General features: G+C 33.8%; 2 protein-coding genes across 4 annotated transcripts; one reads left to right on the forward strand and one right to left on the reverse strand.

Annotated features, from left to right (window-relative positions):
• Positions 1-55: 55 nt before the first annotated feature.
• LOC106666123 (39S ribosomal protein L51, mitochondrial) lies at positions 56-3,423 on the reverse strand. 2 transcript variants are annotated; one of them, XM_014393044.2, is made up of 2 exons: positions 3,334-3,423; positions 56-617 (listed from the first exon to the last, which is right to left on the reverse strand). In XM_014393044.2, exon 2 carries the CDS (start codon positions 610-612, stop codon positions 118-120), a length of 495 nt encoding a protein of 164 aa, XP_014248530.1. In that variant the 5' UTR covers positions 613-617; positions 3,334-3,423; the 3' UTR covers positions 56-117. The 2 variants fall into 2 exon arrangements, with proteins under 2 accessions (XP_014248530.1, XP_014248531.1); XM_014393045.2 differs by lacking the exon at positions 3,334-3,423 and adding an exon at positions 2,797-2,903.
• On the forward strand, positions 3,222-20,177 carry LOC106666120 (dipeptidyl peptidase 9). Of its 2 annotated transcripts, XM_014393040.2 has the most exons (18): positions 3,222-3,643; positions 11,659-11,988; positions 12,139-12,283; positions 12,348-12,483; positions 12,540-12,680; positions 12,770-12,872; positions 12,935-13,108; positions 13,170-13,341; positions 13,420-13,576; positions 13,635-13,852; positions 15,315-15,450; positions 15,721-15,893; positions 15,953-16,072; positions 16,136-16,288; positions 17,700-17,842; positions 17,905-18,016; positions 18,082-18,170; positions 19,339-19,756. In XM_014393040.2, exons 2-18 carry the CDS (start codon positions 11,684-11,686, stop codon positions 19,340-19,342), a joined length of 2,481 nt encoding a protein of 826 aa, XP_014248526.1. In that variant the 5' UTR covers positions 3,222-3,643; positions 11,659-11,683; the 3' UTR covers positions 19,343-19,756. The 2 variants fall into 2 exon arrangements, with proteins under 2 accessions (XP_014248526.1, XP_024085447.1); XM_024229679.1 differs by having other exon boundaries at positions 18,082-20,177.
• Positions 20,178-23,081: the final 2,904 nt, after the last annotated feature.

Here is a 23,081-nt window from a genome sequence, read left to right on the forward strand (position 1 = left end):
AGTTAAATATGGTAAAAATAGTTAAACATAAATTTTATGGAAAAAAGTATCAACATTGATTGGAAATAATCTTTATTAACTAGAACAGTAAACTATAAAAAAAGGACAAAAAAAAAATTACTTTTTTTTACTAAACCAAGTTCTAGTTTTTCTATTCAAAAACCTGTACAAATAACTTATTCTTAAGTTGAGGTCCCTCCATTTGGTAGGCCTCACAAGTGGATATTTGGTGGTGATAAGTGCTTTACGTTGTTTTAGCAGCATTTGGTACTCATTGCCTCTGACGCCACGCAACCAAGAGGGAAGGTGGTAGAGTATTTTCGCCGGATGTAGGCCTGGGTCGGGGTTGGAAGGGTTGCCAGCAAGGATGTCGATGTAATCGTTCTGCCCAAACAGAGCCTTCTTCTGTGACCAGTTGTCGCCTGGCTTGTAGATCGGCATCGGAAGCTTGAGCCCATCGACATGAGGAAGTGTCCCCCTCTGAAGGATGGATTCCTTATAGCCATGACGATATAACTTACGGCCTTCGGCGATCTTGTCGGCGTAGAAGCGGAATCTCACGCTTTGCGCCTGTGGGACCCATGCTCTTAATATTCCTCCTATTCCACTCATTGTATCTGGAGGGGGAAAAATTAATGTAAATACCTTCTCAATAACAACCTGTAAAGCAAAGAATATAAAAAAATTAAGCCTTTACAAGAGACTGAATGATTCCACTACCGAGGATCATTGAATTTCAAGTCAATCAAAACACAGAATTTTATGTATTTATTAGCTTGAATGTGTAGTGTGAGGGCCGATGGCGTGATACTGAGTACCATATTGACCCCCAATAAGATTAGTTATATAAAATGTGTGGAGAGTGTTGGAGGAATATCAAATATTCCACTACTGGGCAAATGGTATATAAATAGGAAATAATAAGAGACAGTGAGAGTGTGAATGGGTTTGGATTGAGACTGATTGCGATGGGGGCTGAAATGACCAATCTCGATGGCTGGACAATATGTGTACGCGAGGCGAATCAAAACTAACAAAGCAGTTGGCCTTGGCACAGTTCTGATTGCTGGCGGTTCAAAAGATTTGACGCTGGGTTTGCCTAAAGACCTCCTCCTAGTGTAGACGCTGGCTTGATCATTCATTGGTTCATTCTTCTTGTGCTGAAAAACGCTGGAATATGTAGTGGAATAATAAGACTGCACTAAAACTGATTGGCTTCTATCGTGAACGGAAATTTTATGGGATTGTACGAACGCTTAAACAAATAGAAAAGATTAGACGCTTGTAGGGAGGGAGCTTTGAAGGTAGTGTGAATGATGTAAAAAAGGAAATGGAATCTTTATTGACATCTTTTTTCCAAGACAAAGAAAAGAAAACAATACTGGAAGTGGTGCTGATGAAGTCTAATTTTTTTTTTTGAGCCAACTTCGATTCCACAAGGCCGAATCCCTTGGCCCCAACCCATTGGTTTGATGACGATGAGCCAAAGATGGCCGATGTGTTGGTGACGAACGTTCGGACCAATGTATTGGCTGTCTTTCATTGTACAAGATTTGCTAGTGTGTACTCAAGACCAAATCCTAACCCTGGTCTGTCAACAGCTGAGTGATTCTCGAGGCCTGCTGGTAATTTACTGTAAATTACACAAAAGCTGATATTGTCGGCAGACTATGAGAAGTGACAGGCTCAGCTCTGTATACATATGTATTATTTACCTTGTGTGAAAGAGGGAGGTCCAAGCCTAGGCACACACATGTAATTTTTAAATGCACAACAGTTTCAAAATCTACTAAACAAGTAGTAGCTATCTACTTAACTGCGCACATTTGAGCAACTAAATAGTCTAGTTTGAGGCTGTAAGCGGACTTCATTGAGTTAGCTACTGTGTGTACTCTCAAGTTAAGAAGAAGGAAGAAAATGAGGGAAAAAATATTGAGTGCATCCTCTCATCAACCATCAGTTTGAAAAAAAAAAAAAAAAAAAGAAAAGAAAAACAAAGGGGCAATTTTATAAATTACAAACACATTTATGAGACCTCTGGACTTGACTCGGCCTAACATCACCTACCAAGATACTAAATGGAGGAAAGACATGTTTTCTTGCCAATCTGCTGAATAAATACTGACTGCTTTCAGAGCACACAAAGGAATTGGGCAATCGTTATGTTGCAGTGAGCTTGGTTGCCTTTAACTCTGTTTCAAAAACAAAAAGTATACAGTTGTGAACCGTCGAGTTTGTGATAAAATACAAACAATGTAATTGGTTGGATTTACAGTGCATGTTAAGGCACGTACACACTAATCTCGGCCAACGAAAAACAAATATTACCGAGCTGAACATTGGTCAACATTGGCTATCCTTGGCTGATCCTAATCAAATCAAGGGATTTGGCTGTGGTTAATTACAGTGTCACCCATTTGAACAAAGTCCAAACCTCGACCAAGGCGAACCACTCTGTTGGCTCCAATTCGCCTCCTATACAAACTAAGCAAATAATGACCAATAAAGCGAATAGTTGTCTTTCATTGGCCAAGATCTGCTTAGAGTGTACTCGCCTATAGTTACAAGTGTGCATGGTTTCAAACCCTTTGCAGTTCCTGGCATCAAACTGTTGCTCAATTAACAAAAGAATGAATGTGCCTAGGCTAAGGTAGGATTCACACCAGACCGATTATACACATCTTTAAGTCATAAGCGATACACGATGTCTTGTAAGATAAGCAACGCTCAGTCCTATAAAAAACATGAACTACAAAATTAATCCACAATGAGACTTGTGTTGTAAGATACTTGTACCAAGGGCATGGCCTGCTGCTCTCTTCTTTCAGTGTCATACAATATTGCGAAGGGTGAAGATGGCAAATTCAAAGAGTGAGGACACTGGTATTGAGACTGGCTGGCTGGCTTATGTCTTATCGCTTCGGTACGAACCTCTTATCTTACGATAAAAATCTTCTGCGATAAATATCTTATCGCTCAAGTGTGAACCCGGCCTAAGAATAGGCCCACACTTGCACAGTAGACAGTAATACTGTATGTATATTATATACTATTTTAAAAAATGTTTTAGGGCATTATGGCCGGCAGATAAAATTCATAAAAGTAAAAAATTCATTGATGATTTAGGGATGTTTGTTAACGACAGATCATGGGGATAAAATAATTCTTGAAAAATGCAGTATGATAGGTACAAAGAATTCTAATTTTTTAAAAGTAAGGTGGTGAAAAACAACTCATCTGAAACTAGCAAAATTAAGCAGTTTTTTTTTAAACTTTATACATTTTTTTGGAGGATTAAAGGCAAAATTTTTTTAAATGTAAATCTAGACAAACCTTTTTCTTTATTTATTTTGTGAGGAAAATCCACATCGTGCTAGGAATCGGTGGTCGGGTAGAGTCAAGAGTAAAAACCCGTGAGACGGTTACATCGAATGATATCGAGTCGAGTCTCCGTCGATCGGCCGGTCGATCCGTCGTTTCGACTTTCGACGGAGGTTTTACCTTTCGACGGTCTTTGCCTCGTTTCCTTCTCCGATTTCGACACAGATCGCCGACCACCTCCGGCCGTTTTTCTTCCGCCGTCGTCCGACTCGTCCCCGAGCTGAAGGGATTTCTGCGAAAACCGGCCGTTCCTCGTTCGAAGGTGAGCCGATTTTCTCATCCGAGACCCGACTTTCGACCGTTTTACCCAACTTTCCGGGGCATAACCTAGATATTCGGGAGCGTTTCGTCTAAAATTATATACCAGTTTGGATTGGGAAACGAGACGAATTTCAATCCGGATCGCCCAGGGAATCCGTTTTCAGGGCAAACCCCTCGGAACTTCTTTTTTTCCCTTTACACGACAATATTTTTTTAAATATTTACCACTGATATCTCTTATCTCGAATGTTTCCATAACTGTCTCCCTGGTAGAATAACGAGTTTGGCCACTCCCTGGAATTCCAGGCACGACCTGAATTCCAGTTGGAAAATGGACACGACAAATATTAAAACGTTTATTTTGCTCCAATCCAAAAGAATTAAGCAAAAATTGACAAAAACAAAGACCATTTAATTACAACAACAAAAACTAAATATGCTTATAGCATACATGTGTAGTCACAAAAATATAAACATCTACCATAAATAAGTCAATAGTTCAACGTATTGACCTAGGAACTGGATTTGATTGGCCAAAGTCAAAATACTACCAATTAAAAAGTATACATCAAAGAAAAATTTACACACTTGAAAAATACTGCAAAAAAATCATTAGAAGTTAACTGCAAAAAAATTTTAATTAATCCATATTTGCTTAGTGGTCATAATTGACCATACGGTTGTAGATTGAAACGAGGATAGCTCAGAGCAGCAGCGTATTGAGCCGAAGGTTGTGGGCTCGAATCCCGCTCATGGCACTAATTTTCCATCTCAACCAAAAACCTTAGTTAAAAGGAATAATTATTATTTTATTTATAAAAGTATATTTAGAAAAAAAAATATTACATTTTTTTTTACAAAATAACAAAATAATACTTGTAATGGCATGATCTAGTTGTCTGCCAGTTGACCCTTACATATTTACATTCAAATAAAACTTAAATTAACATACAAATTATAAACTTAATATAAAATTATCTCTGCAATTCAGCGCATCTACAATATATCTATACAAACTAAACCAATCTTTCCCATTTAACAGTTCTATATACTCACGGAATGTCAAACGACATCTGTGGAACCAAATTAACCTAACGTTCTCCAAAGTTGGACAAACTCCAAAAATTGAAACAAATCTTCCACCGTTTTTAGTTTACATATAGCATGCTTGGTCTCTTTCCTCCAGCCAAGGCTTAAAATTTAAATATAATAATTGACCTCGCACGAAAAACAACTTTGATCAAATTCCAGTTGTATTCCTTATACAAGTAATTGTTGTCCCCAAGATCGAAGTTCAATTTCTTGTATATTAAATGGTATGTAGAACATTGCACTTTTCTTAAACATTCTTCTTTATGATGAGTTTCTACTGCCTGCAATAATTGTACTGCTCAAATTTTGAAATCTTTCACATCTGTAAAATTTATACGAGAACTACAGTTCAGTCCGGAAGATAACACTTTCAATTCTCTAAACCAAAAAATTTTTTTATTTTTATTATCTCTGAGCAAGAAGGTAGGGCAAACGATCTTGTTTCAGACACAAAACCCGCTGTATATAATTTAAATGACTCCTCAACGTATACACAAACAAAGGTCTTAAGCCTAATTTCGAATAAAGAAAATAACTTGGTGTATAATAGGGAGCGCCAAACAACTTCTTAATAAAAAAACAAAGAAGTTTTTCTACCACTTCATACTGATGGTAGCCCCATACTTGTGACGCATAACACATCACAGCCCTAGAGACGGAATTAAAAACTTTAAATTTACTTTTTATAGGAACATCTCTATTGAGAATACCGTTCCACGTTATATTCAATCCTTGTTTAGCAACCCTAAGTGTATTGGCCAAATGCATATTGAAGGAAAGTAGAGGAGTCAACATTACACCGAAATATTTGTACTCTTTTACTACCTCTATTCTTTCATTTTCTAAAAACCATCGTTCATTCTTTGATGGTCTACTGCCATTTCTAAACACCATAATCTTAGTTTTATTCAAATTTACTGACAAATTCCACATTCGGCAGTATTCTCCCAACCTGTTTAACATCTTTTGAAATTGAACCGGTTCAGTACTCATCAAAACCACATCATCTACATACATTAAACAGTTTACATTTGATGCTCTGACAAACAGACCGCCATCCAAAAACTTGGGTAAATCGTTAATAAACAGCGAGAAGAGAAGAGGGGAAAGCAGACAGCCCTGCCTTACACCTACTCTAGTTTCAAGGTACTTGTGACCTCTCCCCTACACCACACAGCACTCTCAGTCCCACTATACAACGACTTTAATACCTCGATAAACTTACTGGAGATCCCATAATTATACAGTTGATAGAAAATGGCCATTCTGCTTGGCAAATCGAACGCCGACTTAAAATCAACAAAGCAGCAGTAAACTTTTCTACGTTTTACAGATAATTTCAATTTTATAATGTTAATTAAACTAAAAATATTATCCACAGCGGAATATTTTTTCCGAAATCCTGTCTGGCTCTCTACCAAGATATTATTTAAATTACACCATTCTTCTAATCTATTCAGTAGTATCCCCATAAATATCTTAGAAATAGTGTCAGTAAAGGATATTCCTCTATAATTACTGACAGTATTCACTTCACCTTGCTTAAATAAAGGAAAAATGATAGATTTTTTGAATGATGATGGTACTAAACCTTTTTCAAAATTAAATTAAAATTATCCAATAGTTTTTCTAGGAAGTTACGTGGGCTATTTTTAAAAAATTCATCCGGAATTCTGCTAAACCCGGGGCCTTATGTTTAGCTTTCCCTAATACAATTTGAAGTTCATTGAACGATATTTTTGCGTCCAGTTTCACATCAACTATATAAGGAGGTGCGAACATAATACATTTTAATTCCGTTGTAGGATTGAGAAGAAGAGAGAAGTGTTTTACCCATTCTTGCGCCTCTATAACAGAACTGCACAAAAATTTCCTTCTAACAAGTTGGCCCACCAAATTCCAAAAGCCCCCAGAATCTTAACAAATTTAAAATTGTTACAAATAGTACTATAGTACTGTTTTTTTTTTTAACTCCACAGATAATTTTATATTTTATATTAGACTTCACATATAATTTTCTATTGTAATCCGGACTGTACTTCTAAAGATAGTTAGCCATTTAAATGAACATTTACATAACATTTAACTCCCTATCGAACCATACCTCTTTATTCCGCCTACCCCCTTTTTTTACTTCATAACGTTTATATATATTACCATTATATGCGGACATTTTTATCAAATTCTGTAGTACAGATTCGTTTTCTGGTTCACCAGATAGCCATCCAGTTTCTCTGTTTCGGCTTCTAATTTCCCCCATAAATTTCTTTTCATCCACCTTAGACCAAATTAATTTTGGCAACAGAGGCATGGTGAAGTTTTTAATTTGTTCTGTATTTATTTCATTTTCTGTGACAAAGGAGAGAGGCATGTGATCGGAAAAACTCTCTGTAAGTACCACAAAATCATTTACAGTTTTCAAAATATTTACACTCACACAGCAAAGAGCTATTACAGAATTTCCTGAACCACTAACATACATGTAATGTCCTTCTTTATCTCTCTCTGATCTTCCGTTCAAAACAAACAGATTTAAATTATCAAATAATTCTAATAACTTATCTCCGTTTGCATTCTTAACTTTATCTTTTGAATTTCTTTTAAAAGGAATAATTAATTGGAATAATTAATATGTTCAATTAGACCATTAAACATAAATGGATTAATATATAATAAGTAAAGAAGCATCACTTTACTAACAGCTCCCTGTGGCCACTTCATAAATCACTGACAATCGAATCCTGAATACACAACATTTCAAAAATGGCAAAAAAGAGGGAAAATTCAAACGATTGTACGCTGAGATGGGGAGTTGGTGTCTGAGGGGATGGAAGTCACGATAGCTCAAGTGGTTAAAGGAGTGGCGTATTGAGCCGAAGGTTATGGGTTCTAATGCCACTCATGACACTAATTTTTCATCTTAACCTAGACCTTAGATAAAAAGAATAATTAATTGAAAAATTTCAATACTTTGGAAAGAACGCTCACGTAGCAAAGATAGTTTTTATTATAACAACTATCCACTGGACATAAATAAATGTAAAACACAAATAAATGCACAAAGACATGTACTTTTAATTTTAAAAGAGTAATAAAATCGAGAGGAGAAGATGAGGGAGGAGAGAAAGGAAAAAGAATAAAAAGTCTGATATCTTTAGTTTAACCATTATTATAAAATTGTAAGGATAGGAATATCTCCCTAATTGTGTATTTTGTTCTTTTTTCCTTCTCTTTTCTTTTTTTCTTGTCTTTTTGTTTTTATTTTAGTTTATATTTCTCTCTCTCTCTCTCTCCCTCTATCTAGAATTATACATATAATCAAATCTAAATATTTTTTGTACTCCTGCAACTTAAGTGATTAAGAATTCTTATGTTTATGTGTTAAAGTATTATCGATGTTTGTCTATTGTATTCATTATGTAATAAGTATTTCTTATAAGTTCATTCTACAATATTCCTTATAAGTTTTAACTTCACTGCCAATTTTAAAATGTTAGATGTAAAACTGTATACTTGTACTGACTCCTTGACAAATAAAGTATTACTTTCTGTTAAAAAAAAAAAAATAAAATAAAATAAAATAAAATAAAATAATCTAAATTATGAATCATTAATAATTATACAAAAAAAAACAATGTTATGAAGGATTCAGTATGTGCAGAGGTCAATATTTGTGTTTTTGACTCACTGTAAATTGTTGGCTATTAAGATTGCTTGTAATAATTTTTACATAATAATTCAGTAAACAAGTTGTTATTGATGAAATGTGATGAAATTTTTCAATGTAAACAACTCCAAAGACATATACTAAGCCTCCTTGAAATCCTGCTGAAACATAGTGAAAAACCAAAATCAACGTCACTTACAATGCAATTTGATACTTAAGAGTATCGTTTTGTAAATAGAATGACCAATAAATTAGACAAAAAATGGTGTAATTTTGCTTAGCGGATGACGGGGTAGGAGTTTTTTCTTTTAACTTTATTTATTAAAAACTAGCAGTAGGCCTCGCTCTAACAGAAAGAAAATTTGAATAATTAATTGCAAATTTGTCAAGAAACTTTATTTATTGAGTTGGTTCTTGAGGAATCTACGTATAATTGTCCATATGACGAAACATTTTTCCCACAAATCTAACCCCACATATTTATACATTTCTCCTTAATTGTCGTAAGTAGAAGATAGTTTAATGGGGTATACAAATAATTCTCTCAGTTGAAAGCCCGATTGAGAAATCACGGCATGTCTAAGGGTATTTTGCCAATTCTCATCATCTAAAAGATTCTATTCTTTGCAAGCTGTTTGATAAGTTTCCTTTACTTCATCATTTATCGTGCACAAATACTGAAATAAATAGGCTCATGAATATGCTGCAAGTGAATTTTGACATGGAAACACTTTGATTTGGGTGAACGTTACTCTTTCAAGTCCATTATATTTTTTTATTAGGATCTTTATCCTGCCTCCTGTGGAAAAATGTGTTATTAGCTCAGGTATAGTATTGTGGTACTTCATGGTATAATATTTTTGAGAAGTCCATCACTGTTACATAAATAAAAAACAGTTTATTCCAAACTATCCCATCATCTGAACCCTTTTGTCAAAAACCAGTCATCCACCATGTTACTAATAGTGCTCACAGGAGACTTAAGCGTAGCCTTGTCCCGCAACAACCTCACGTCTTGGCATTGGTCTCCTAGGATGGAATCCATCTCTTCTTGGGTTATTTATTTAAAATTTAAAAAAAATTTATTGATAATTTTCAGGATTACGATTTTAAGGTTTAGGTATTCGGTACAAAATTATACATAGTCTGTCAGGCCTAAAGACTTACAGGATCAGGCACACGCTCATTTTGCCAAAATTTGATTTGTCCAGTTAGATAACTGGATACTTAAAGGACCAATTTTCCAAGGTTCCCAACTCTCTGGAATCCCAATAGAATTGATTTTTTTTTTCATGGAATGTCCCTTTTGATTGAAGCTTCTTAATTGTAGTCGAAAAAATAATATTTTAATACAACATGTTTTTTTAGATTCTGAAAGATCAGTACTATTACTTCATCACTTCTCTGGGCTGATTTGATACTTTAAAATAATGTAATTAAGTTCAAATAGACGTTTATGCTTAAAAAAAAAAAAAAAAAAAAAAAAAAAAAGAGCCTGGAATTGACTATAACAGCAATTTTATTATTATTATAAATAAAAAATGAAATTATTTAGATATCTGAGAGCAGTGAACGCATATCAATTAATTTGATCCACCTCCTTAGTAGAACTGGATTTCGTATGTATGTAGTGGCGAGGATCTTGCAGTGAATGTTGTGAGTAAGAATGTTGTTTTTATCTGTACTTATTGGATGAGCGTATTTATTGGAGTGAATGTATTTATTAGCAAGGATGGAATGTATGTTAAACAGTGTAGATGTGTATAAATGAGGGCGGGTCGTCGTCGGCATGCGCAGCACCATGACAGCCCGCCAAATGTCATTTTAGGATTAGTATAGGGTGTATGTGGTTATGAATGAGGACGGGTTACTGACGGAATATCGAGTACCTCAGTAACCTGTCAACATGTGTGAAAGTTGTTCTTTTAATTGAGGGAAATTAACAGTTTATAAGGGGGCGGGTGACGAGTAACGAACAGAGTGGGGTACCAAAATACCCTACTCGAAAACGCGAGAATTGTTAATGTGCGAGGTGCCGGTAATGGCCATAGATACTGACTGAAAAACAGCAATAAGATAAATTCTCTCATAAATGCAGAAAATTGGTGGTTGAACAGTATTTTTTTTTATATATATAAACCGATAATATTCGATGATTGGTAACAAAGGTGACCAAGGTTTTTTTTTCTTTTTTAAACGAGGGTTCGCAACAGCAGAGGTTGCCTCAGGGGTGCCGGTGTTTTTGAAAAAAAGCCCATTTGTAAGTATGTCGAGTTCGAATGCAGGGCCGCTGGATTCGAACCCGGGATCTTTACCTTACAGTGATGAGAGCCGTGTCATCGCCTAAACCGTTGCGACCACCAACGCCCCCTGACAAAGGATTGGATGCCTTGCATAAGATCATAATATCTCTCATATCTCGCTCTCTCTTTCTCTTCATTTCTTTAAATTTTATCTTATGAGATTTCCCTGTGTAGTATGCGAGGTAATGAATCTGTAATACGGTTGTTACTGATCATGTGTTTAGGTATTTCGCTATCTTTAGTGTGTCTAATTCATGGTTAATTGCTTTTGCGCTAGTTGATTCAATGGGACAGACATTCAGGAGGGGTATAAGAGGAATACAACCACTGTATGGCAACCCACAGGCAGGTAATGTGTAAAAAAAAAATTAATGCCTAGAGGGTTTAAAATTGAAATTCCAGCCCAAATTTAGCAGCTTTTAGGGTTTCACTAATATTTTTGGTTTTTCATTATTGCCTTTTTAACGCAATGGTACCATATCCAGGCTAAGGATTAAATGTTGTATTGGATATGTTTCAATTGCAGTCTTCTTACCAATTCGACAAGTTTCTCTCCCTACTTTACCTCTGTTTTTGGATGGTATTTTAATGTGCAATAAAGAGCTTTATAATTTCATTCGATTTCTGTCTGATTCATGATTGAAAGAGTTATAATCTGGTACTTGTCCAATGGATGTTGGTGCCTTTGTTTTTTAATCGTCTTTACCAAGTTCGGCAACTTATTTGTTTTTAATTTTGCCAGACCTTTGCAGCCATCTTGCTTAATTTTATCCTGCCCAGGATTTTGTCATGGTGTTCCAAACCAAACTGAGTATGCAATATACTGAAACCTGTGATACTTTTATTTAAAATGTATTTGATGCTCTAGTGATGTCATTATCAATAATAATTTTTTGTTTCCTGCCTTTTTAGAAATGAAATTCAATCAAGTCAACTATGATTTTTTTTTTCTAGTACAACACGGGGGAGGACTTGTGAGATGGAGGATGGATGCGAATGGGAGGGAGTCAACAATCCGACAAAATCATGGAAGGACTTGAAGTCAAAACTCTGTGAACTACGCCGGCAACTCTCTGCTATATCGGCCATTGTCCCAACTGCCGTAGACTTTCGAACTCTCGATGATGGCACTATACGGATATTTTTTCTCGGCACGCTCACAAACGGTTGGGAGACGACCCTGCACTTCGCAGACGTGCCGAGCGGCGCCCAGAGTATCATGGGCAAGCTGCAATGGCAACAGCTTCTCGAATTTAATTTCCAGACCACCCCTACTATCAGTTCGTAAGTTTTCCTCTAACATAATACAAATTGTATCTAAAAAACATTAGAGTGAGTATTTGCTACAGAACATCCTCTAGATCCATTTTATTTAGTTTAAAACAAAATTTATTTATTTGCTAATAAAAAGATTTATTTTTTATTTTTTAATAGTTCATCAAGGGAAGAACAACTAATGTTGGAAAGGAAAAGACTTACAACTTGGGGTATCACTTCTTACGAACTGCACCCTGAGTCAGGAAAAATAGTGTTCCCAGCAGCTTCTACCCTTTATCAATGTGTAGACAGCCCACATAGGGTAAACTTTAATAATTTTACTTTAATAGTTTTGTATTTTTTCTAATATGTTCATCTATTTTCAGAATGGTCCCCTCTTCCCATCAGAACTGAGAACTGGTACGACTGGGGCAAAACTCACCCCTCTGATTTGCCCGTCGAACCCCGACTTGATAGCCTTTGTTTCAAATTGTGACATCTGGGTGTCACACGAAGCCTCAGGTACGATTAACCGTATAATTGATTGTCGTTTGTCAATTCTAAATTGGTGTTTGCAGGAACGTCTGAAAGGCTGACTTACTCTCACAAGGGGAGTCGGAGCCTCGCCGATGACCCTCTTTCTTCTGGTGTACCAAGCTATGTCATCCAGGAAGAATTCTCAAGGTACCAAGGTTGCTGGTGGCAGCCTCAATCTAAAGGTAAAACAATCTTAGTGTATAATTTATCTAATCTGCCCAAAATTTCAAAATTTTACTGTTTTTTTAATTTTTTGTAATTTTTTTTTAAGATGGAATTTACAGGTTACTGTATGAAGAAGTCGACGATAGTGAAGTCAAAGTTTTTACATTTCCTTCTTCAACTTCACTTCTAAATGACGTAGAGCAATATAGGTAAATTCAGGTTTAACATTTAAAACCTATTTACGCCGAACTTCATAATAATTTTTGTTAAGGTTTCCAAGAGCTGGCTCTCCCAATTCAAAGTCTAATCTGAAACTCATCGAGCTGACCGTGACAGAGAATGAGATCGTAAAACGGAGGACACTTGAATTGCAGCACAGCCTTTCACACATGTTCCCTTGGATGGAATATGTCGTGCGAGTCGGCTGGACACCAGATTCAGAACAGTGCGTTGTCCCATAAGGAAAATAAATTCCTGGTGTTAAACTTTTTTTTTAAAATTTATAGTATTTGGGTCCAACTGTTGGATAGGCGGCAAAAGAAACTAGAATTGATTGTTATATCATTAGAAAATTTCGTAGAACCTCCACCCAACATTTTCAAATTAAATGAAACCGTTGATGAAACGAACCCTCTTGTGCATATCATTGCTAGACAAGTTTCTGACATTTGGATTAATGTAAGGATTAAATTTTGATTATTTATGCTTCTTAAAAAAAATAATAAACTTAATTTACATTTTTTTTCTAAATTGCAGGTAAGTGATTTATTATACATATTACCTGAAACAGAGCCTGGCCAGATCAAGGTGATATGGGCTATGGAAGAAACTGGTTACAGGCACCTTTACCTCATCTCGTCTTCGCTGTCCAACATAACAAACGGGGTGTCTGAAAACTATGATGGGACGCATTGTAAGAATGAGCAGAAGTTCTCTAGAGAATGAAAGTGCTGATTTAAAATTGTTTACAGTGAATAGGCGGAACTGGAGCCAGGATGCTCTCACCTCGGGAAAATGGGTAGTTTTGGATGAAGGCCTCTGGGTTGATACTCAGCTCGGCCTGGTCTACTTCATGGCATTAAAGGACACACCTTTGGAACGCCACCTTTACGTTGTTTCCTTGAATGCACCAGGGAACGTCAGGCTTCTAACACATACCGGGTTTTCATATACAGTCAATATCAACGAGGTAATCAGTTTATTTTTTATTTTTTTTACAATGTACCTTTAAAAAAAGTCTATTCACGTATTGATACTTCTCTCTTTAAATTAATATGCAATACAAACGATGATATGTTTGCTATTGGTATTATAGTTAAAATGGTAAAACAGGCTAATAAGGTGTAGTTTAAAAAAACAGAAGGTATAATGGTTTGCATAAAATAGTTAAAAGTATGGGGTATTTTAAAGAATTGAGAAAATGGGCCTTTCTGAAAATAAATAAATTTTATTCAAGGATGCAGGATCCTTAGGGTGGCTTTTTCTTCAAATAATAATAAAAAAAAGAACAAAAACTTGTCACAAAATAGAAAAAAAAAGGAAAAGTGTAGAGCCAAAAATAAGGCAAAGCAAGAAGGCCGAATCTTGAAATCGTCCACTGGCGTATTGTGCCGATCCCCTCCTCCAGTGCTCACTGTGGATAAAATTTAAATTTTAAGCTTTACATAGTCATTACTGGAACACTCCCTAGTTCTTCATCCTCAGGTCAACTAACTCTGTCGTTAACCCAATGGTTTGTATTTTTCCTGATTAACTAAAAACTAACCCCTTTCCAGCTTTGCTTGTGTCCATGTCCTTTGGTATAAGTCTCCGACTACCCAACTTCATGCTCACCTCAGGTCCAATTAATTGTGTACCGTTATGAATTGCTAGGGTCCGTCACTATTGGTTGGTGTGCTCAATAATAATTGTCAGACGAGTGGCTGAAAAGCTTCACTCTAACATGTCAGCAGTCTATGAATAGTGAGAACTCCAAGCAGTGAGGATTATTCTTGAGGTTCCTGAGAAAAAAAAATAAAAAAAAAATAAAGAAATTAATACTGCTGAGTGACATTTTAGTATGCTCAGGTATGCCCCCACTACTATGCTCGAAATAAATGTTTTCCTGAGTAATTTTGTAAGGGCTTCCCTACACTCCGTATTTCTGCACCTTGAGGTCCTCTTCTTGATCCAACGCCCCTGCTGTTTCATTTGCCACTGCAAGGCCCAGAACAAATATATCCTCCTTATTGGTGGAGACAATATCTGACCAGAGCCTAGTCCCATCTGGTGCTCAGAGGAGAATTTCGATGACGACCTGGTATCCCTAGTCATGAAGACAGTTGATTAGTCCTTATTTTTGGATGATGCTCCAAGCAAAAATACAGCACATGGGAGAGGGTCTCCATACCACCCCCACATGTCTGACATTTAGTTGGTATGTTGAAGTCCACCCTCCTCATCGCATCCCTCATTCCCATTGAATTGGTCCTAGTGCATAGGATGTATATACCTACTCATGAGCCACCAACCAGTGTGAAAATTTGATGATTCGAATGTAAATATTGACAGAAAATTGTAATAATTTAAAAGATAGAGCCAATTAAAAATAGGTCCAAAATTGACCGATTGGAAGTTTGTATATATTTCTAATATTGTTTATTGTTTTTTAGGAGTGTAATATTGCTGTTGCTACATATTCAAATATCAGGAAATTACCAGCATGCCTCGTGTTTAGGATCACACACACCGACTCGACAGTTGATGGTGTCAATCTGACACCAATTGGGCACCTCGTTGAACCTCAAAGTTAGTATGAATTAATTACTATTATAAATATTATCAACATTTGCAGTCTCTTGAACTTTTTGTTAAAAATGAAAAAAAAAAAAAAAATTAAGGGAGTTAGACTTGGCTATTCTCTGAGTCATTAGTTGTTAGTTTTAACTATTTAATTATTAAAATAAAAAATTGAAGTGAAATTCTATAAAAATTTCAAATAAAGTTCTTGATTAGTAGGTTTTATAAATTTGGTCTTTTTAAGTGGTATTAATATATTTTTAAAAAAATTTTTTGCAGCACCAGAAAGGCCGTTATATTTTCCAGAGCTTTATAGCCATGAAATATCGTCTGGGGACGTACTATATGCTATGGTTTTCAAGCCGTACAATGCAGAACCTGGGAAGAAATACCCCACGGTGCTTAACGTGTACGGTGGACCCGAGGTCCAAATCGTTACGAATACCTTTAAGGTAAAAAATCATTACAATTACAAAACAAATATCAATTCATGACAATCAATCATTTAAAGGACATGAGGTATTTGAGAATTCACATGTTGGCGTCGCAAGGCTACTGCGTTGTTTCAATCGATTCGAGAGGTTCGTACAATCGGGGATTGGCGTTTGAATCGCACATCAAGCACAGAATGGTAATTGTGATTTTCAGGATTTTGAAAAGTTACAAATAATAAATAAATGGCCTTTTTATTTAGGGCACTGTTGAACTCGAGGATCAAATTGAAATGTTGCTCTGGTTGTCGAGAGAATTGGGAATAATCGACATGTCCAGGGTGGCCATATTTGGATGGTCTTACGGTGGCTATCTAAGTTTAATGGGCCTGGCCCAGTATCCTGACTTGTTTAAGGTAAGTTTTATAATTAAAAATAATTATATTAACGATTAATTATGACCGCTAAACATACACGAATTAATATAATAATTAAAGAAGCAATCACTTTGCTAACATCTCCCTGTGGCCACTTCATAAGTCGCTGAGATTTGAATCCTGATTATACATTTGAAAAATGGCATAAAGAGGGAAAATTATATAATAAACATATATTATTTTAAACATATATTATTTAGAAGAAAGGTCAAACTTACTGAAATATTACAATTAACCAAGGTTTTTAGTTGAGATAAAAAAGTTAATGGCACGAGTGGGATTTGAACCCACGATCTTCGGCTTGATAACGCCGCTGCTCTACCGGTTCGAATCCTGCTCGTGCCATTGACTTTTTTATCTCAACTAAAAACCTTGATTAATTGTAATATATTAATTGGTCAAGCGGACCACGAAATTAGTGAATTTAATGATTTGAAATGAAGTATGCTTCACTAAAGCTCTCCGTGGCCATTTCATTTGTCGTCGAGAATCCAATCCGATTACACGACATTTGAAAAATGGCAAAAAGGAGGGAAAATTCAAAAGGTGTAGTTGAGATTAGGAAGTTAATGTCCGAGTGGATCGAGGTCACGATAGCTCAAGTGGGAGAGCAGCGGCGTATCTAGCCGAAGATCGTGGGTTCGAATCCAGCTCGTGCCATTGACTTTTTTATCTCAATTAAAAACCTTGATTAATTGTAATATATTAATTCGTCAAGCGGACCACAAAATTAGTGAATTTACTGAAAAAATATGCTGCATAGAAAGTAGATATGTGATTCTAGTGCTACCTATCAGTTTAAGGTTAGACTCGGGAACGATGCTCACAATAACATAGTCCTGACTGTTCTGAATCATTCCAGCCCTATGGGGACATTATACAACTTTTCTAACTAAAATGCAAAAGAAAAAAAAATGTCTCAGAGAGAGTGGCTTGACTCCACTGTGGATTCACCCGCATTGAATGTGTTAATACCCAATTTGTTGAATTTATTTTTTGTATTTTCTTTCCCTATCTATGTGAATGTGGTTCATTTAGGGTCGGGTTTTGTGGTGTTATTTTGTTCATTATTGTATTGATCATGTTTGTACTGAAGCTGTTATTGCCTGCAGTAGTTTTTATGTATGGTAAATAAACTATAAACAATAAAAACCAAAAGACTAATTGGAACATTAAAAAAAAAAAAACCTAGGCTTAATCCACAGGCAAAGATAACGTCAATACATGCATCCCACCCTTTACGGCCTCATAAAAAATATGTCTGACAGACCACCAGGCAGGCCAAAATCATCAGTAACGATCAAATAACTTTAATCTCTATAATGCAGAATCTCAATACATTACAATAAAATTGTATTAATAAAAGTACAATCATTATTTTTATCTTTAGGTTTGTATTGCTGGTGCCCCTGTGACATCCTGGTCATTATACGATACAGGATATACAGAGAGGTACATGGACTTGCCTACGAACAACCTTCAAGGCTACAAAGCAGGCTCAATATTATCCTACGTGCACCAGTTTCCTGATGAGTAAGGCGTTGAATCTTTAAAATTATTCGTTTTTATTTTAAATAAACCTTTTTTCTCCCCAGGGAAAACAGACTTCTAATCGTACACGGTCTGATAGACGAAAATGTCCATTTTACACATACAAGCTCGTTAATCAACCAGTTGGTCAGAAAAGGAAAACCGTACCAATTACAGGTGGGATTTGTTAATATTCTCAATTGAACAGTAACAGTAGAAAGTACTGATTTTAACCGTTCTAGGTCTATCCAACAGAGAGGCACAGTCTGAGAAGCCTGGACGCTAGCAAACATTACGAAACGATGTTGCTATCATTTTTACAGAAGAACTTGTGAGGCACTTTTGTTTTTGATTTTTTTTTTTTTTAACCACACAGTTAATGGTCGTGACATAAAAAGAAAGAAATGAAAAGAAAAAACATGATTTGTTTGTACATAACGATATGGCAATAATCAAATAAATGCCACTGAAATCACATCTCACAGGAATGGAAATAAGTGCAATTTTTCCCAGTTTTCCTTTTAAAGTATTGTATGTGGTTTTGTAATAACGGCTTTTTAGAAACATTAAATTAATAGAATTATTCTGTTCTTTAAATTGTTTATTTTTTTATTTTTATGGATGGTCTTAAACATGTAAAAACAGTATTAACTTCTAAAACTTCATTATAATTTGTGAAATTACAATTGTTTTTATTTATATATGAATCATTGGAATGTAGTTATTTTTCTCTGTAAAAACTTGCTAGTCCTGAAATTTAGAGATTTTTTTGTACTTATGTTCTGATCTTTAAATCTTTTTTAAAAATTTCTATAATCCCACAGTGAATTGTAAAAAGACTGCGTTTTATTTCCCCTAGAAAACGCTGTGATCTTTATTTTTAAGCAGAATGCTCAAAAGTCTTAAGTAATTTTGTTCTTTAATTCTCTCTGCCAGGAAAAAAAAAAAAAAAATCGGCAATCGTGATTTGTAACACAAATAACTTCTATGGAAGAAGTATGACAGCTTTATCAAGCAATTGTGATATTAAACTGTACAAGTAAAACAATAAGTTTTTGATTGTTACAAATTAAAAAATAAATAAAATAAATCACCTTTTAATACAAGATATTTTCTTTAATTCTGATATTTTTTTGTAATATATTTAAAGGACTAAATAAAATAAATCATGGAACTGAAAAATAGTTGCATTAGTTGAATGATGTTTGATGTCTGGATTTATTTAGAATTAAAAGAAAAGCTTTACAAAATTTTAAATATTTCTTTTCTTGTATGTGTGGATTATGGTGAGCAGAATTTAACAATAATTTTAAAGGCTGTGGGAACAAAGGGATAAAATTTAAATTAAATGCAAAAATATTTTTAACCAAAGCTTTATCTTGAAGTACAATTAGCATAAAATTTACTTTGACTTTAACAAAAACAGCAAGGATAGTCACTTAAAATTAAAAAAAAAAAATTATTAAATCAAACATTACTCACACCGCAGTGTTTTTCAGATGATCTCCACGGCAAGTTGTTGCAATGGTGTAGATACGAGCAAAGTTTCGGGGTTTGTTGACTACTTCATATCCGAAGATTTTGATTCGTGTTTTGTCCTGCTTTTACACATTGAAACTTTTGTTATTTTGTTTTCTTCTCGAAGAAAAAAACATTTTTAATTTGTATGTATCAATATGATCAAAGATCCGTTGAAATGTTTCAATTTGGTCGTAATAAAAATTAAATGTTATCCGAATAAATATTGTAAATTGCATGCTGGAATTGTTTTCGAATAGAATAGACAATTCAATGGAAGTAGGTTCTTAGATTTGTGTTTGCTTTGGGGCCGAACTTCCAAAACTTTGCTAAATTTTACATCATTTTATCACTGTTTTGCTCCATAAATTTTAGTACGTATTTATATTAGTAAGATAAGATGAATACAAATATCCCATGAATTTGTACAATGGATTTTTCTTGTTATTACTGAAAATAGTTACGGTTGTTAATGTTGTTGGAATTGTATACACTTTATAAAATATTTTTTAATAATTTATATAAAGTATTATGATTAGCTAATTTTTTAAAATATGTAGCCAAAATTTTGTTTTCTTTAAACAACTAATGATTCTTTTTTTCTCCACTAGTAAAGTGTTTTTCTTTTCTTTTCCAATTGTGTAAAATATCTAAGAGATGTATTCAACCTTTATAATGTTGTTGATATGTTTTTATAAATTAAGTATTAAATTATGGATTGAAGATATTTATGTGTAAAACTATGTAGATACTCTTGTTTTGTGTATGTATTTCTCTTGAATGGTACATAAATGGATATAATAAACATGTAAATACATTTTTTAATGCGTACTTGAATATTTAGTAGTATTTATTTTCAAGTTCAAAGTTGTTTTGTTTTCAGTTCAAATTAACCTGTTTTACATACGTAATTTATATAATATACAAGGTAATATAACACACATGTATGTTGTGAGAAAGTTTTAGGTGTATTTTGGCCATGTATGATCATTTTTAGCAGTCTTTCTATCAAAACATCAAGGATAAGCAGACCAACGTACAGTTACGTGTGTGGGTTTCCAAAGCCTCTCTCCAAACAATTCTAAGTGAAAATTGATCAAATGTTTAAAACTGGACAACTATTGTCCATAAAAACAAATCTTGCTTCAATGATGATGAGAAGGTCTCTCCTCCCACTCTTTTTCTTCTATCTTTCCTTTCCACTTACATTTCCTCTAATTCTCTCTAACTCTCCCTCTCTCTACATATCTAACTCTCCTTCTCCCTTACACCAACTTACTAGGTTGAAAAAGTTAATGTTCTTGAATAAAAACTGGCACAAAATCTTTTGTAACTAAGCGACAGTTTTAATAGTGTTAAGTTTTTAAGTGTTTCAATTTTGTGATTTTGAAGAAATTTAGGACAAAATCTTTTATCTCAGGAGTTAATTAGTTAACCTAATCTCACGAAGAAGAAAACGTCTGCACAGTTGTAGTAAAGACATAAAACGATTGATATAAGCTATGGTGCAACCATACTATCACAAAGGATTCGCTCATAATCTCACAAAATTATGTGGTTTCATTGTGAAAAAGACTTTCATATTCAATGCGCACACATAAAGAAAAGAATTTCTGAAAAGAATGCAATCAAAACGACCACTGGTACTGTGAGCCTTGTTCTAAACGTAAGCCCATTTCACTTGAATAAAAAATGTGAATTAATCAGTGTTATTAAAGATTATATATACTAAGATATATATATATATATATAGTAGTCAGAATTGACCACATTAATTATTTAAATTAATTATACTTTTTATCTACTTTTAATCTAAGCTGAGATGAAAAAACTTACAAGTGGGAGCCGAAGGTTGTGGGTGTGTATCCTACTTGTAAACTAGCCTTTTCTTCTCAACCAAGACAATAGATAAGTATAATTAATTTCAATAAGTTTTTAAAGATTAAAAAAAAATAGAAGAAATTTAAATGATTTCTGAAACGCGTTAAATGAACGCTCTGATTTAGTGGTGAGAAAACTCAGACAAAATAGATGCAAACAATGAAAAATAGATAACTTAGTAAAAACCATAGAACTCTTAACTGAAAAAAAGTAATTCTCAAAAAAAGAGTAACAGAGAAGTAAAAAATAATGAACTAGAACAGCAGTTATGCAATCAAATTTAAATACATCAACTTCCTGAAAAGAAAGATGAAAATTTGATTGAAACTATGACAAAAGTAGGTGAAGTAATAGACAAAATATCGTGCAGCGATATAAACAATTTTTATTGATTAAAAAAATCGTATAACTAATAATCCTGGAATAAGTGTCGACATCGTTAAAACACTAGATAAGAATAAAATTCTTAAAAAATTAAAAGAAAAAATGTTGAATTGCAGTGTTATTATGGGAGAAACAATGAAATATTATATATTAATCAGTCACTGTCATATTATAATAAAAAGTTAATGAGAGAGGTTCATATTTTAAAGAAATATAAAGAAAGAAAAAAAATATTTGTGCAATAAAAATGGTAATTTTTTTATATAAAAAAAGATAATTCCCAGGCAATAAACATAAAATCAAACAAAGATATAGCCCAATTGTAACAACATGAACATATTTTCAAAAAACATTGCATAATCTGTTGTTACTTTTTCCTCTTTATATTACATTCAATGATGATCAATAAGCATAATTTAACTATTGCACATGTGAATGTTGAAAATTTAATTCACCATTGGGAAGAATTTAACTTAAATGGACTTTTGATATTATTTGTTTATCCGAATGTTTTTAAAACTGCATATACTATCAAACAGTTTCAAATTGCAAGACTATAATTTCTATCGTAAGGTAGAATAAATAAAAACAGGGTGGTATAGTTTTGTACATAAAAAATAAGGTAAATTTTGTAATTTTGCTTCATCACTGAGGGCCTATGAAAAAAAAAAAAAAAAAAAAAAGTCGAATACATTATCGAAAAGATGTATTCAACTAATTTCTCAATATATATACATGTATACAGACCACCTAAAGCTACAGGAATAAATAAATCATTTGAAATCACTGAAAATTTAATAACTAAAATTAAAAGATGACTGATTGGTGAACAACAAAAAAACTTACTAAAAAAAATTAAATCTAGATATGATCACAAATCAGCCAACTTTTCCTGATACTCTAAATGATTAATAATTAATAATTGATAATGGCCAATTTAGTGCCTCAGGGATATCTTGACTTGATGTAATTTATTGTAGCATTAATTTAAAAACTGAATGAAAATAATTGATTGAAAATAAGAAAAATCAGAAACTATAAAAAAATATGAAAACATTATTAAAAATATATACAAACTTAATTTTAAAGAATTATATGACTCTAGTTGATAGTGATCGACCTCCGTAGTTTTAAATTGATGTATTGGATCTTCTTGAGGTCATTTACAGGTGAATAAAAAACATCACTATTGGGTTTCACCAAGCTTTCGGCGAATGTTCTGCCATCTTCAGGGCCTAATTTATTGAAAACAAATTTACATTAACAGGATTACATAAAACATCATATACTCATACATTATAAGAATAAAATTACGTACTTCACCCAGTTTTTTAAGACAATTAAATTTATTGCACATGTTTGTTGTTATTTTAAACTGAAGGTGGAAATGAATCTACATACTGAAAATAAAAAATAAAAATAAAATAGTCTTGTATAAAATCTAGTGACACTCATCGGT

Source organism: Cimex lectularius, unplaced genomic scaffold, assembly GCF_000648675.2.
Source record: "Cimex lectularius strain Harlan isolate CLEC.00 unplaced genomic scaffold, Clec_2.1 scaffold5, whole genome shotgun sequence".
Taxonomy (NCBI): Eukaryota; Metazoa; Arthropoda; class Insecta; order Hemiptera; family Cimicidae; genus Cimex; species Cimex lectularius.

Bases quoted from the DNA above. Each gene is read 5' to 3' on its own strand.
- LOC106666123 (XM_014393044.2), bottom strand. From the start codon at position 612: ATGAGTGGAATAGGAGGAATATTAAGAGCATGGGTCCCACAGGCGCAA.
- LOC106666120 (XM_024229679.1), top strand. From the start codon at position 11,684: ATGGAGGATGGATGCGAATGGGAGGGAGTCAACAATCCGACAAAATCA. The intron at 12,681-12,769 runs GTAAAACAATCT...TTTTTTTTTAAG, and splicing joins GTGGCAGCCTCAATCTAAAG to ATGGAATTTACAGGTTACTG. The intron at 17,843-17,904 runs GTAAGGCGTTGA...TTTTCTCCCCAG, and splicing joins GTGCACCAGTTTCCTGATGA to GGAAAACAGACTTCTAATCG.